The sequence below is a fragment of the Arvicola amphibius genome, chromosome 9 (assembly GCF_903992535.2).
Source record: "Arvicola amphibius chromosome 9, mArvAmp1.2, whole genome shotgun sequence".
NCBI classification, from domain to species: domain Eukaryota; kingdom Metazoa; phylum Chordata; class Mammalia; order Rodentia; family Cricetidae; genus Arvicola; species Arvicola amphibius.
Window position 1 is genome coordinate 56157608 of NC_052055.2, and position 16132 is coordinate 56173739.

Consider the following 16132-nt stretch of genomic DNA (forward strand, 5'->3'; position numbering starts at 1 on the left):
TGTGGGGTTTCACAAGAGCTGGGGAAGGAACCAGAACCAGAGAGTAAATGGGTTCTGGGCTTCGAGAGAAGTCCATTGACCTGAGCCTGTTGTGAAGGGAAGGGATGAGAGAAGTCAGTGGGGGCTGAGGAGGAAGTACCTGTGGGAGGCAGGAATGGAGAATCAGAGTCCCAGGCATAGCAGGAAAGGGAAATCTTAGAGAAAGACGGTGCCTTCTTCCCACAACCAAGGTGTACAGCCCAAAGAACAGTGCTGGAAGGAAGCCACGCCCAGGTGGCTGACTCATCCACCCAAAAGAGCTGCCAGCCCTCCTCTCCCAGAAGTTGTCTTTCTGATCAGCCCCTAGGAGGTCAGGCGGGGTGGGGGTCAAAGGAGCTAGGAGCATCCCATGGAAAGGAAGGCCCAAGGAAAGGCCTGTGGAGCCATGCCAGGTGCCCCGTCTCTCCTGCCCATGTGAATGGTGGGCAGAGTGAGAGATGGGAGCTCAGGAGGCAGGGCTCTTCATGCCCCACTGTGGGCGTCCACAGGCATGTTAATCAGCCTGACAGATTTTGGTAGCCCTCCCAGGATTCCGTGGTGTTATTCTCCTACTTAGGAACTGCCGCATCTTTCCTGCTTGCCAGGACCAAATCAAGGGCAAGGCCTTTCATGATCTGGCTTAACTCTTTCCAGCCTCATTCCTCAGCATCCTTGGACACGGTTTCTGTTCTAGGCACGTCAGCATTGCCGAGCCGTCAACACAACCTGCTTACACTTGTGCTGGATGTCCGTCCCTGCGTCTTCTCTACCTGACACCTACACACAGTCTCGTCTTCCCTCAGAGGCTAGCTTTTGATCTCTTTTCCAACGAAGCCCTTTCTTGATTGCCCTGATCTGCTCTGAGCTCTTGTTCTCATTCTTCATTCATAATTTGTGCTTTCCACACGCATTGGCACCTGAGTCTCCCACTCTTTTTTTAATATTTATTTATTATGTATACAATATTCTGTCTGTGTGTATGCCTGCAGGCCAGTAGAGGGCACCAGACCCCACTACAGATGGTTGTGAGCCACCATGTGGTTGCTGGGAATTGAACTCAGGACCTTTGGGAGAGCAGGCAATGCTCTTAACGGCTGAGCCATCTCTCCAGCCCGTCTCCCACTCTTTGAGACTCATAGCCGACACAGGTTTTAATAACTGTTGACCGAGAAACTTGAGAGATTCAAGGCCTCTTTTCCTAGCACACAGGATGCCCAAGGACAGGGGCTATGGCTTACAATTCTGTGTTCCCTCACAGAGGTCAGTCGGGGGGTTCCCGCCATGGAATGTGACAACAGCTATCAAGAATATCAGCACAGAGTGTGTCTTCTCTGTAAGTCATTTTCATGGGCACCGAGAGGCCTGCACTGGGCTATCTGCATTCTCGTGCTAGGAATAACTCTCAAAGCACACAGGTGAGTAACCCACCGAAGCCAACCTCTTTGATTTAAGTAACTGTGATTGAAATACTTCTAAGACAGACTGATCTGTCAGGGACCACCAGAACAACACAAGCTTTTCTCAGATGATGCCTTCAGACCCTGCAAGCTCAGGGAAAACTCCAGAACTGTACGCTTTGGAGTCTTTGTGTGATTTGGCACAGCACCTGTCGACACCTCTGCCAAGTTATGTGTTGTCTGTGGCTTTGGTCCTTGTCTCTAGAGATATGGCTTTCTTGCTCTTTGAAATTTATTTTATTTTTTTTAAATTTTATTTTAGGAGTGTTTTGCCTGCATTGTGTACCATATGAATACCTGGTGCACACAAAGGCCAGAAGAGGGCATCAGATGCCCTGGGACTGGAGTTACACATGTTTCTGGTGCCAGGAATCAAACCCAGATCTTCTGGAAGAGCACACGGTGCTCTTACCCCTGAGCCATGGCTCCAGCCCTACCTGCTGTTTGTTTGGTTTGGTTTTGCTTTTTGAAAGGGTCTCACTATGTATCTCTGGATGTTCCAGTACTTGCTATGTAGACCAGGCTGGTCTCAAACTCAGAGATCCATCTGCTTCTGCCTCCCAAGTGCCGGGTAAGTACCACCACATCCAGCCTTAAGATTACTTTTGAACTTTTGGGACCTAGAATTTCTGGTGATCAAGTTTGGCATCATAAGAAGATAAGATTAATGGGTGACTTAATTGGTTTTTAAATGTACGAAGCATTAATTATAACTACCTTTTGGGCCTGGCAGTGGTGGCACACGCCTTTGATTCCAGCACTTGGGAAGCAGAGGCGGGAGAATTTTTGTGAGTTTGAGGCCAGCCTGGTCAACAAAGCAGGTTGTAGGGCAGTCAGAGCTGTTATACAGAGAAACCTGTTTCAAAAAACGAAAAATAAAGAGGACCTTTTGCACATTGGCTCCCTAAAACAATCTTTTAGTATAAATATAATCATTATTCCCATTTTGTAGAAGAGGAAACTGAGGCCCAGAGAGGTTGTGTAGCTTGCTCAGGGTAACACAGCTAACAACAGTAGAGCCAGCATTCAGACTTGAGCAGTCTGGTTCTGGGATGAATGGTCATGCCAAGTTCATCTGTCTGTGATTGTATTGAGCTGTAACTGATCAGAGGGACGCTCTCTTAGACATGGAGTCCTGACATAAACTGTCCCAAGTAAAGCTAGAGTGGGAACAACTAAACGAACAAAGTTCGTCAGTGATTTACTTGAAGAAGACAAAGAAGATTCAGAATTAACTTCAGAGACAAAGCAGCGTAGTTCAGTAGGAAAAGTCACAGTGGGTAGAGTGCTTGCTTGCCAAGCTCACGACTTGAGCTTAATCTTGGGGCCCGCCTTGCGGAAGGAGAGAACTGACTCCCACAAGCTGTCCTCTTACCTCCACGTGTGAGCTATGACACACGCCCCAGCCTAAATAAATAAACAAATAATTTAAAGTTCAGCATCAACCTTTACCACCTCTCTTCCCAACTGCTTGCGCTGAATAGCAGCCATGGCCTCTCTGCTCAGAAGGACTGGTGAAATCAGACTCTCTGGTCACTGTCCAGAGCTTCCAGGAAGCAACACCAACTAGAGACAACCATTTCTCATTCATGTATCCACATATACTCTTGTGATTTGTGAAATAATTAGTTCAAAGGGCTTATTAACCTGTAAGGAATTCTAAAAATAATTTTCTTGGTGAATTAATACTTAGATGCTACTACTACAGGTCAGAGGACATGGTTATGAGATGCAGCCAGCAGCCTGGTAACAGGGTTCTGAGGAACTCTGCAATGGACGAGATTGAACGTCAGTAGTTGGCTTTGGTAGCCTGTACAGCCCCAGAGTCGCTTTCTTCACTTCCTTGCAAATCCCTTGAGGAGAAACATGAAGTAGTTTGGCGTAAGTTATTTGCATGTAAAATATGTTTCCTGTCCAACAAAGCCTAGACTCGAGTTGGAAAGCCAAGATCTGCAAACATGAACAGTTTTAAAATGTGAAGATGTCACTAGTGACCTCAGAACACCAAGGGAGAGAGGATGTAACTCTTTCCCCCAAATGAATGACTCAGACAATATCAGATTTAGGCTAAGCTTACTGATCTCTATAGACCGATGAGGATCTAGAAGAAGCGTGTGGAGAGCTGATATTCACTTAACACATTTACTGGGCACCTCCTATGGCCCAGGTGCTGTACAAACAAGGAAACTGGGGAGGAAAGATACATATCTGTGAAAACATTGAAGTTATCACAAGGGGGTGGTTCTGTGCAGGACAGATGTAGCGCAATATAAGAACTCAACTCCCCAGTCAAGACCTTGAAGTAGAGAGCTGAGGCCAGCCTGGGCTTGCATAGCAAGACCCTACATCAAAAGCAACAAGAATAAGAAACAAACTTCAAATATGAACCGCCCAGGACTTGAGGACAGAGAAAAGGACTCTTTAGAGGGACAAAGCTCTCATCAGTCTATTTATTCCTTCGGGCTCCAGGCAGAGCGTGGGAATGGAATAAGCGCTGACTCACTAGGAGTGCCTATGGGATTTCCCTCTATGGAGCCCGTAGGCCAGACCTAGGGCAGAATAGATGCAGATAGCATGCTAGGTCAGAGGTATAACAGGTTCATTCTCTTTGACTTTTCTTATCTGCTAAAAAAGTAATATTCACATGCTTAGGGGTTGTTGTGAGAATCTAGGAAGAAAACACGTAGTCTCTGTGCAGAATTTGGTACCCGCAGGTTGTCAACAGACACTGGTTCCTGCCTCTGTCACCTTTCCATAAGCCTCCCCTCCCCGGCTTTCCTATGAAGGCCAGTTCCCTGCTCCGACTAGAAGGAAGACTGAGTAGTTCCTAGTCTCTTCCAAGTAGTCTGAAAATAGTGAGATACTTGATTGTCTCTGAGAGGAGAGCAGAGGCCACTGAGGGCAAAAGCCACTGCAGGGGGTCAGCTCTGGAGGGTTCTAAGGCAGGGATTTAAGCCTGGAGATGTGAAACTGGGTGACCCAAGCCAGGAATTGCATCTCTTGGGAACAAGCTTCCCTCCAGAGCAGTGAGAGGTGGTTCCATCCTAGTTGGAGCTCTGCCTGCTCCCCCTTCCCATCCTTCAGCTCTGCACAGTTTCCCGCTGGGAGAACCAGGAGGAGAGCAAGACAAGGCGTGTGAGACTCCACAGAGGACCAAGATGAGACCCAAAGCTGCTTTGGAGGAGACCAGCAGCTCCTGAATGGATGGATATTGCATCATCGTGTGATATCATGTATGGGGGTGATCTTAATTCAGCACCTCATTGAGGGCTGGTGCGCTCCTTGTGGTGCCCCTGTGGGTTCTAGAATGGGAGCTGAGCTGAGTTATAGCCCCAGATCACCAACCAGCTTGATTTTGGATTTCAGCCCTGATGTTTTGTCCTTTCTGGGTCTGAGAGGGTCTCCAAGTGTAAGCAACTGTGTCTTATTGAATCCCAACAATGGAACTCATGGCCGTTCTTGGATGGCAGAAACCTTAGGACCCTAAGGAACCTTAACAAAGAGGCACCCTGTTCCACAGAGGCAGGGCACTCCTGTGTGCTCACTTGAGCACAAGGCACAGAACAGGCCCCATTAAGAATGTCTGAGAACACCTCGCCAGCCTTGGGCCTCCACTTCTCACTCTCCAGTACAAACACAGGAGGCGGGGTGGGGCGGCGACTAGGTTGCACCATGGCATGCCCAGACCTGCACATTCCTGTGGTGTGAGCAGCAACCAAGTCTGGAAACTCCTTCCAGGGCTGCCCGTGTTGGCTGGGAGCTGGGATCAGGATCGAGGAGCCTTGGTGAAGGCCCTCGATGGAGGCCAAGGTGACTCTCTGCCTCTGCTTTGACCACCAGTGCATTTTATGTCCCTCATGAAAGACCCTTGCTTCCTGAGACCTCCTGTTCTAGGACTTGTGTCCATTCCTGACTTGTCTTCCTGGTTCCTCTCCTTTGCCCCTTTCCTCACATTCCCATAGCCCAGGCTTCCCAGGGTGACTGTAGGCCCTCAGCTTGGCAGGGCAAGGCCTCTGTTCTAGAGCCAGGGTTTAGGCTCTGGGTGGAAATGCTGGCGGCACTGTGCGAAGGGAACGGGGGTGGGGTGGAGGGGCTTCTCTGAGGACCCAGACCCTGTGCCCGTGCTCCAGCCCAGGAGGCCCAGATGAGCCCTTCCCCAGCATCTGCTGAATTCTATGGGTTTCTTCTTTAAGCACACCCCCTTGATATACTCCAAACTACAGCCTCAACAGCATTGCTTCACCCACACCATCGTCCCTGGTCCAGGATCCGGTAGAAGCAGGCCTCGGTGGAGAAATGTGCATGATAGCGACCGCAGCCATTGTGTGACGGCAGCTTAGCCCTCACTCCCACCTGTCCCCGGTCACTCACATTCCTTCATCATGCCAATGTCCACACAGCGTTTGAGCCGGCAGGCCTGGCAGTGGCGGCGGTTGTCCTTGGTGATTCGGCAGTCTCCGTTGAAGGGACAGGTGAACAGTGCCTTCCTCTTCATGCTCCGCCTGGCGAAAGAGCACAACTCTGCACTGAGTCACTGGCCTGGAGCTCTTTCGTCCTGCCTGAGAATAGCCCTCAGGGGCTGTCACTATGGAGACCTGACCACAAGGCCCTCAGATTCCGGTTTTCTGTTCCCTTGGGCCACTCTCAGTGACCCTGAGCCCTGGCCTGAGCTAGGTATACCAACCAAAGGCTCGCAGTTCACATTCACTAAAACATGGGGACTGAGACAATGACAATCTTCAGACAACCAGACTGACTTGGCCCAAGGATGGGGAAAAGATGCCAGAGTGAGCTCCGCAGCCTCCACAAACAATCACAGACCATTGGTGTGACTACTTCACTTAATAGATGGGGTCACCGAGCTTAAGAACTGCTCAGTAAGAAACTGAGGCTTCAGATCTGAGAGTCGTAGGGATCCAAGGCTCAGCTTTCAGCTCCTTGGACGGCTTTCAATCCTAGAACTCAGTGTTCAGTAAAGCTGAGCCCTCAACTAAATAGACCCGGACAGTTGGCCTTTGAGCGTAGCTCAGTACCAGATGGGTCCAGGATGAAGGGCCATCTGTTGCTTCTGGACTTTGGCTCTGGTACCCTCCACTGATGACACTTTATACCCAAGGGGGCTACAGCAGACCTAGGGCAGTAGGCAGTGCCAGGCTGTTAGGGACAGTGTGGCCCTAAGATTAGGCCACCCTGTCGGCCCTGTAAATGTAGGAAGAGACTGGGTGGTGGGTCGATGTCCACCTCTGTGGGGACAGAGAGCTTTCAGCTTTTGCCTTTATACCTCTACTGCAGGGACAGTCTTTTCCTAGGGGACAGAAAATACAAAAGCAGTTTGGGAGCCTTCAGGGTTATCCAGGAATGATGAGATCATCATTGCCACATTGGTCTATTCTAGGCTGTGAGCCACGTGTCCCTCTCTTTCTCCTTCCTCTCTTTCCCGTCATGGTTCTTGAGGCCTCACCTGTTACCACAAATGACCACGGCTCTCTGAACCTACTCAAAGACTGGATGTTTCTAATTCAGAGCAAATTCTCATTTCCTTTTTGTTCACAACTAGGCATTTTGTTCCAAGTCTTAGTGGGAATGCTTCCTTTTCCACCCACTGTCTTGTCTAGCTTAGGAGTCCTTGCTGTGAATCCACCATCTGTACCTTGGGGACCAAAAAGCCCTCCTATGTGTGCCCTTCACTGTGGCGCAGCAAAGCCTCAGCCAGTCTCTGGCGGGGCAGAGAGCTTCCCAGACACCCGGTGGAGTAACCAGAGCCTCAGGCTCTAGGGTCTTGCCTATGACCTGTGACTGAGGGACTGTCTTAGTTTCTTTCTTGTCACTGAGAGGGAATACTGTCAGCAGCACGAAAGCAACGCCAGAGAGAAAGGGTTTATTTCAGCTTGCAGTTCCAGCTTACGGTTCATCAGAACAGGGAGTCACAGCGGCAGGAGCTGAAAGAACAGGTCACACCGCCTCGGTCCCTGAGTGTCGACACAGTTTACAAAATGCAATAAGTGGCCTATAAATGTGTAAGGCCTTTAAATTATAGTTATTATTTTAAAGTATGATACTCAGTTCTTCCTGAGTTTCTCTAAATACGAAACTGGGGGAAAGGAATGGTGTCTGGGAAGACAAAATTTGGACTTTATGCTCTAGGAGCGGCAGAAAACTCACTAGCTGGTCACTGGCTGGCTCATTCTCAGAACCAGAACCGATCTGGAGCTGGATGTTTGCTGGACCACAGGTTCTGTTGTCTTGGAGGCCAATTTACTCTCTGTCCTGCTGCCTTCTAAGGGTGCCTCCACATGTGACTGTCATCTAGCGTCTGCCCACAAGGAGTCGGGGCAGCCAGCCCACCAGCCCGCCAGCCCTGGCCACGTGCTCTGTCCTGAGGACCCACACCCTCCCCTGCCTTCCTCCCAAAGCTAATTGCCTAGGCACTAGTTTGGTTTTGAGAAACAAGAGCCTTCCCATTCCACGGGAGCCCAGTGTCTCTTTCTGCTGCTTCTGAGTCTGAACCCTGTCATTCTCTGGCTGGCTGGCAATTATACCCTAGTTCAGGAAGGGGAACGGGGTGGTGCAACTCCGCTAAATAAAGAGGCAGTTTCTAGAAAGCCAGGGGTTATAGAGGACATTGAGCAGTTCTCATGCCAGAGACCAATTCATCAAAACATGGAAAAGACAAGGAGTTCACAAAAGCTTCAAGTGCCAGGGGCTAGGGCCTCAGGCCGGCACGTGGGTGGCTCCTGTCAGCAGCATGGTGTCAAGTGCCTTCTGAGTTTTGTCTGTGACTGAGTCTTAGAGAACTTGGTGCCTGCTCAGGACACAGGGGCTGCATGGAGTCCTAGACGGGGAAGATCCATGTGAGATCCATGTGAGAGCAGTGTGAACAGTATGAGATCCGTGTGAGACCCGTGTGAGAGCAGTGTGAGATCCATGTGAGACCAGTGTGAGATCCGTGTGAGACCCGTGTGAGAGCAGTGTGAGATCTGTGTGAGATCTGCATGAGATACATATAGATCTGTGAGAGATACATGTAAGATCCGTGTGAGATTCATGTGAGACCCGTGTGAGAGCAGTGTGAGATCTGTGTGAGATCCACGTAAGATCTGTGTGAGATCTGTGTGAGATCCGTGTGAGATCTGTGTGAGATCCACGTAAGATCTGTGTGAGATCCGTGTGAGATCAGGGACTCATTATCTAGGCTGATTGTTTTGATCACCCCAGAGTATGGTGTGTGTGTGTGTGTGTGTGTGTGTGCGCGCGCACGTGCGCATGTGTGTGTATGTATGTGCATGTGTGTGTGTGTGTGTGTGTGTGTGTGAGAGAGAGAGAGAGAGAGAGAGAGAGAGAGAGAGAGAGAGAGAGAGATTGCATTGTATACCTTAAATATAGACCATATCTCCTTGTCAAATAGAGCCCAGTAAACTGGAACAAAGGTTAGGTATGTCAATGTCACCTGACATGGATGTTCTCAGAACTCTGAGGAAGGTTAACAATGGTCAAGACTGCAGTGCTGCTTTCTGGAGGACATGGACCCTTAAATGCCTGCGCTGTGGATCTATCCTGTGGGTAGGTCGGGAGTGTGAAAACTAAGCCTGCCGTCCATGACAGAGAGTAGGTTCATTATGTCAGGACTGCCACGCGATCTGTGACAGGAAAGTCAGGGGGCAGTCAGAAAGGGGAATGGGCTCTCACAGATAAAGATACAGAATCACTATGGCGTCATCTGTTCACATGTGCACTCATGTGCATGCACATACACCAACATGTGAACACACACATATGGACACAGACTTTCATACACATACAGAGAAGCGAGTAGAAGGCGCTAGTGACGTTAATTTCTGCCAGGAAGAAATGGGGCCTGAAAAAGTGGGTTGAACAGGAGACTTTGTTTTGTTTATATATTCTTTTGAACTATTTACGTTTTGGGTTATTTTTGTTATAGTTCTTTGAGTTTTTGTTTTGTCGATTTTTTTTGAGCCAGGGTCTCATGTAGCCTTAACCTTGCTTTGTAGCTGAGGTGTGCCTTGAACTCCTGATCTTCCTGCCTCCATCTCCCAAGTGCTAAGGTGACAAGGGTGGGCCACCCCATTCAGCAATCTGGTGTTTTAGAAAATCAGCTTTGTTATAATTTTGGAAGTATTTATATAATACAACTATCGAAAACCAAAAATTAAGCACAGTCTTTGTCTAGGATGGTCTATTAGGGTTCAAATATTAACACATACAACCTTGGTCAAGTTAGTTAACCTCCCATGCCTCAGTTTCCACATCTCAGAAGTGGAAGTAACAGGTGGAGTCATTGTTAGGATTAACTAAAGAAAGGGAAAGAGAACATAAGCAGATGAAGGGGAAGAGAGAAGCTGCTAGGGAGGGACCACCAAAGGAGATTGAAGGCTGTCAATTTCACCTGTTCCCAGGAGACCCTGATACCCTGGAAGGTGGTATCAGGCCTCACACCCACTCTTTAAGTGCCCAGCGTAGGGCTCAGCAGACAGCAGAGGCCAAAACATTGCAAGCCACAGACATGACAGTCACCACAGAGCAGTTCCAGGGTCTTTGATCTCTGTAAGGTTCCCCTAGAGTCCGTTGGCCCATCATTCCTTTTTCATCTGATGTTTAGTTCTTTCTATCCTGAGACCCCCCCTTTTTTCCCAGAGACCCCTGGTAACAGATATTCACACACATCCAAGTCAACACAGTAAAGACAGAGAGGAAATGGTTCTCTATCTTCAGAGGTGAGGCATTACAAGGGAGCAACATTAGCTTTATCACCAAGAGTTGCCCATGCCAGCATTTCACGTTTATCTCCAATACCCTTAGTACTTTTGAGGAATACATAATATCTTTATTCTACAAGCAGCTCCAGAAGGCATAGTGAAGTCAAACAGCTTGCTTACTGCCCTGTAGTTAAGAAGTACGACAGGGTAATATAATTAAGATCTATTAGATTCCAAAATTTCTGGAGTTCTTACACTCAAAGCTCTTCATCATGAATCTATCACCTTTCATTTCAAAATAAAGCAGCAAAGACCCGCCTTCCCAGCACCCAGGAATAGAAGCAAAGGCCGTCTGAAGGTCTCTTCTGGGGTGAAAAAGGTTGACGGTCCCTAGCTGGATGTGTTGGAAGTATGGGGTAACACCTGGCCACACAATCCTGCGGAGAGTGAGCTCAGATTAGAGCACCAATTCTTAAAGGCATACAAACCGCGACCAAAAGGAAATGGAAGCATCTTTTTATATCTCCGCAGCTGTCTTTCTTGACAGTCCTACTGCCCTTCCCTTCCATGTTCTGCCCTCCTCTCTCTAGCACATGACTCTTGGGCCATCTATCAACAACCACACTGACGTTCTTCCTTCCACACCCTATGGCACGGGTAGGGACAGCATCCCTGGACAAAGCTTTCTTCAGCAGCACGGGATATCTAGTAAGCCATCTCCTTGCGTCCATAGAAGACCCACAAGTTCTTTCCACCCATATTTTCTATTCTTTGACTTCCTTTAAGTACGTGGTGTTTGGATCAGCTGGACATTTCCCCATTTCTCTGCTTCCTTCACAGCGAATTCTTAGAAGAACTATAAACGTCAGATGAGCGAACTTCCTGAAAGCAGAATGTTTCTCTTGTTCCTGGACTCTCACTAGCCTGCTTTTCACCCCTGTATGCTGGAAGACCCATAATTAACAAGGCCACTGAGGACCTTGGGGCTAGCAAGTGAAAACACAGATCTCCGTGTTGTTTTTTTTCTGTCTTGGAACTGACAGCACTCGGCTTTACAGTGTGTTTATTTGATTACAGAATCAGGGTTCAATCTAGTGCCTCAGACAAGGCATCCAAGCACTCACTGAGCTACACCCTCCAGTCCACAAGGCTTTAGTTAACAGGTAGAAATATGGTAGGAGAAGGCAAAAAAGAGATAAACAATGAACTGTTTCTCAATCTAGTTTCCAGGACCTCTGTTAGATTTCCTTATAAGCCTTGATCTCTTCATCAGTGGGCCCCTGGGTCATTCTGTCTTACACCTTTCTTTTTAGATCAGACCTTAGACAGAGCCACTCATGATCAAAAATCCATCCACTTCCATCTGTATGTCATCCCTGTTATGTATGTCCTATAAAGTATCCATGTTTTCTCCTTCTGGCCCTTCTTACTAGGGTTCTGCTTGTTGATACATAGTCAAGCAGATTTGGACATTCACAAACTTAGTTTTTCAGGTCTTTAATCTATACCGTATATCATCTTTGATGTTCATGTGCTCCAGAAGGGCAGGAAGCACATAGAACATGGAACAGACCAAAGGAAGACCTGGCCAACACTGGACTCTAACTCCTGACTACAGATCAACTAAACCATTTCAAACTTCAAAATCACCCTTGGACTTGAGTCTTGGCCTTCCTGGGCTCACCAAAACTACTGTCTCTGCAGTTAGAAGCCAAACCACTAATGGCTGAAGAGGACAGCCTGGGCTTAGGGGGCATCCTGTGAGCCAAGACCAGGGCAAAGGTCTTCCATGTAACTGCCATGATGGGGCAGGGGAAGCCTCTGAAGAGCTGCAACTTGGTAACATCATCTCTGTAGACCTAGAGAGATGGTGTCTGAGGAGGGGACAGCACTAGTCACTGCTTAGCGTGTAAACAGATGTGTGACTATGGGGTACTCAAGCAGCATCTGAACTGGATTGTACTGGAAAAATCCCAAAGGAAATTTAGGTGAGTCAAAGAAAGCAAAGAAGGTGGCGGGAGACCAAGGAGAGGAGAAAGGATGTAGATGCAGACGATTCTTGTTACTGCAGGACACTTGATTTATCTCTGACGTCACCGTGAACACTGGAGTCCTGAATGCTATACTGTCTCCCGGGGGAATTCCAGGGTCAGGTTCCTGTGAACCTTGAATTGCAGCATTTTTCATCACTTTGACTCATGTATGCTTGTTCTTTAAAGTCTTCAGTTTAAAATATAGTGTTGGTGCATTAGCATTGAGCCAACAACAACCGGCATTGCTCATAGAGGGAAGTGCGCTAACGCACCCATTTAGCCTCTCCAGAAGGCACACCATGGCTTCCTGAATTTAACAGCACACAACACTTCAGTACTAAACTTAAGAACCATTTTAAGTAACAAAACCACCGATAACTATAACCCCCCAAGCCCCTCAACAATAACAACAACAAACAACCTAGAAGAAAGTCAGCAACTGCTAAAGGAACACTGCCCACCGCGGCTGGAGGTGCAGGGTAGTGGTAGAGCACTTGCCTAGCATGCCCTCCAAGTCGAAGGTTCAGCACCACAGAGGGGCAGCAAAGACACAAAGACATTGTTTAGAGTGACAGCTGGAAGCAGAGGCGGCGTGATGTCCTTGCTCAGCTTTTCTTGGCATGTGCGTCAGGATGACTCAGTTTGGTACAGCTCCGCATCATCCATAGACGACAACTAAGGTGTGGCAAGGATTAATTCTGGTAAACTTTAGCAGCTGGGGACAACTTCAAATACGGGACTCACACACAGTACGTTTCAACTGTATGAATATGAACTCATTTACAGATCAAGCATAAGCCAAGGAAAACCACAGTAGTCTCTCTGGGCTCACTGACCACAAACACATCAGAGTTCGGGTTCCGCAAGTGAGAAATCAACCTTCACTATCTCATGATCAATCAAGTAGCCATCTAAGGGCCCATTTTCCACAGCTGGGTCCCAGGGGGAAAGGCAAACAGGGAGAGCCAGGTGATTTGGGGCATGGGCTCCATCACTGAACAAAACAGTTTCGAGAGCTGATGGAACGTTGTGGTTACAGATAGTGACATATGACCTTTAGTGAGAATACCAACTTCAGCATCTCCTGGCTTTATGTTCATTCAAATTTGGTGAGTGGGTGAGCAAAAGAAAACGCACCAGGAGGGATATTGGGAGATGGCTAACAGAAACTTCTGCTAGGGCAGAATTCTACCAAGGGCATCAGCATTGGACTGTGTAGCCAAAAAGTAATATGTCACACTGTACTCTATACCTTCCAAATCTCTCTATTGATACATCATCTCGTTAAATCCCAGATTAACACTGCACAGCATCAGGGTAAGATGTTGGCACATGTGAAGAGTTGGTTAGCTGACACTCAGGGATGCTCAGGATGCAGTGAGGCTGCTGAGTAAATTGAGGCCATGGACAACACTTCAGACCACGTACTTCTGAGCAGTTTTATGACAGGGTTGGGCCCCTTGTGCACCAAGACTCTCTTTATCTCCCTGAATATGGCTGCCCCACCTGCCCTGGCAGAAGAGTCCAGGTGGCACTTGGCACAAAGGATTTGCGATCTGGACGGCCCATTCTCCCAGCAGTATGGACCTCATGTAGCCATGGGGACTGATGGATGGGATTACAAGAGTATAGCCAGGGACATTGTTGGTCTGGTTCATTAGGGAGCAGTTTGGTAATATGCCAAGAGGGCAGCCTGTGCCAGGCCAAATAGGCAATTAGCACCAACAGAAACCCTAATGTCCAGAGATCAAAATCGCTCCAGGCCATGACACTGGCCTATGGCTCCTGAGTAAAGGGTCAGTGAGCCGGAAGCCTCTGAGATTGAGAAATGTCCCACACTGTGGATCTGCTTGCCACTTCCCACCGCTTTGGACTGCCAAGCTGACCGAATCGCCTGGTTCTGAACTCGACTTGTGGTTGCATTTCCTAACCTCGCTCTGTTCTTCTGTCTATTTGCAGCCACTCGTTCTTTTCCAAATAGTTGCCTCCAGGCTACTCGCTTTCCAATATATGCTGAATGCTTATTTTTCAAACGTCCTGCTTCCGAGATCCTCTCTTCCCATCTACCCCTTTCTAATCCTCCATCTCTGATTTGGATAAGATCATCCTTGGACCTCATTGATGTGGGAGAGTCTTCTGTTTGTGTTGATTTCATTCGTTAATAAAGAAACTGCCTTGGCCCATTTAATAGGCCCGCCCTTAGGTGGGTGGAGTAGACAGAACAGGAAGAAGGAAGTGAGGTAGATGGCTCAGTCAGATGCCACGCCTCTCCTAAGTGAGGCAGATTCCTCGGGCAATTGCCATGCCTCTCCTCTCTGAGATGGATGCATGACTCTCCAGCCCAAGATGGATGTACACTAGAATCTTCCCAGTAAGGCACCACTTTGTGGTGCTACACAGATTATTAGATATGGGTTAATCAAGATGTGAGTCAAAGGCTGAAACTAATGGGCCAGGCAGTGTTTAAATGAATGCAGTTTGTGTGTTGTTATTTCACGTGTAAAGCTAGCCATGCGGGAGCCAGGTGGCGGGATGCAGCCCGCAGCTCTCCCCACTACACCCCATCAGTAGTCCCTATGTTGTGCTTGCAATCTTAGACTCACTGAAGAGAACTGGAGGAGACACTGGCCCTGAGTGAGCTAACAGGATTGGTGCAACCCCCTGACAATGACTGGCTGGCTCCTGCTGATTCACCTGGGTAAAGCAGGCTATGGGTGAAGAACCTAGCCCAGATCAGGTTTGGTAACCAACTGAGGTGTTCAATCTCTTTTGTTCCATGTAAGCTTTTAGATTAGATGAAGAGGCAAGCAGAAAGACATGCTTCCCCAAAGATATGCCTATCTTTTAAATGAGGAAGCTGCAATCCCTAGCGAGGAGGAGGTTCACTCTCAAGAGCAGACATGACACTCAGTTCAGCAGGTCAAGAGCTAGTGAAAAGAAAAATCCACCTCAGGAAAGCAGTTTCTGAGGGTCAGAGGACATAGGTGGAGCTGAGAGGGTGCAGGGAGAAAAAAAAAATACAACAAAACCTCACCAAGCCCCTATTGCTTGCAGTAAATGGAAGAGCTGCAATGTTCCACAGAAAGCATAGGGGTCCTCTTTTTTTTTTTTTTTTTTTTTTTTTTTTTTTGGTTTTGCGAGACAGGGTTTCTCTGCAGCTTTTTTAGAGCCTGTCCTGGACCTAGCTCTTGTAGACCAGGCTGGCCTCGAACTCACAGAGATCCGCCTGCCTCTTGAGGGACAGGTTTGCTTCTCTCTTCCCCGTCCCTCTGGAGAGGAGACTCACCTGAAGAAGCCTTTGCAGCCTTCACAGGTCATAGCATTGAAGTGGAAGCCCGTGGCTCGGTCTCCACACACTCCGCAGATGCGAGGCACATTCCGGTCAAAGTCACCTGGGTCAGGCAGGGACGTGCTGGCTGCCATCGCCTCCATCCCTGTAGGAACAGCAGGCAGGTCACAGCCAGGGTGAGAGTCAGTGCCAGATAGGGCTGGCACCTGTAGCATAGCCACCGGCTTAGGAGAGCCCTTCCTGGAGACAGAACATAGAGGAAATTCCTTAGAGCCCTTCCTACATGACTGTCTTCACCAAGACAACACCAACAAGGCTCAGGATCACACTACATTCAAATCCTACACCTTCCAGCTCCTTTGCAGGAGGCAGTGGGCCTCTCTGTACCCCACTTCCTCATCAGAAGAGATGGTCTACTTCTGGGGGTGATCTGAACAAATGTGTGCACACACACCCCCGGCACAGGCTCCAGCCTAGCTGACTTAAACAGGTCAGTGCTACTGTCCAAGAAGAAAATGGGGTACACAGTGGCATGTAAATCCAGGCTCTTGCTACTCTAGAGCCTGGCCCTTGCAGCCATGTCTTCAGCGGTACCATTTCTATTTCCGTCCCTGATGCACT

General features: G+C 48.4%; 1 protein-coding gene across 1 annotated transcript in view; it reads right to left on the reverse strand.

Annotated features, from left to right (window-relative positions):
* The window catches only part of Vdr (vitamin D receptor), a 29141-nt gene extending 13484 nt beyond the window's left edge, over positions 1-15657 (reverse strand). The window contains exons 1-2 of the mRNA XM_038343996.1: positions 15509-15657; positions 5847-5977 (exon numbers count right to left, since the gene is read on the reverse strand). Coding sequence (XP_038199924.1) covers positions 5847-5977; positions 15509-15654 — 277 coding nt within the window. The 5' untranslated portion in view covers positions 15655-15657. The remainder of the gene's footprint in view (positions 1-5846; positions 5978-15508) is intronic.
* Positions 15658-16132: the final 475 nt, after the last annotated feature.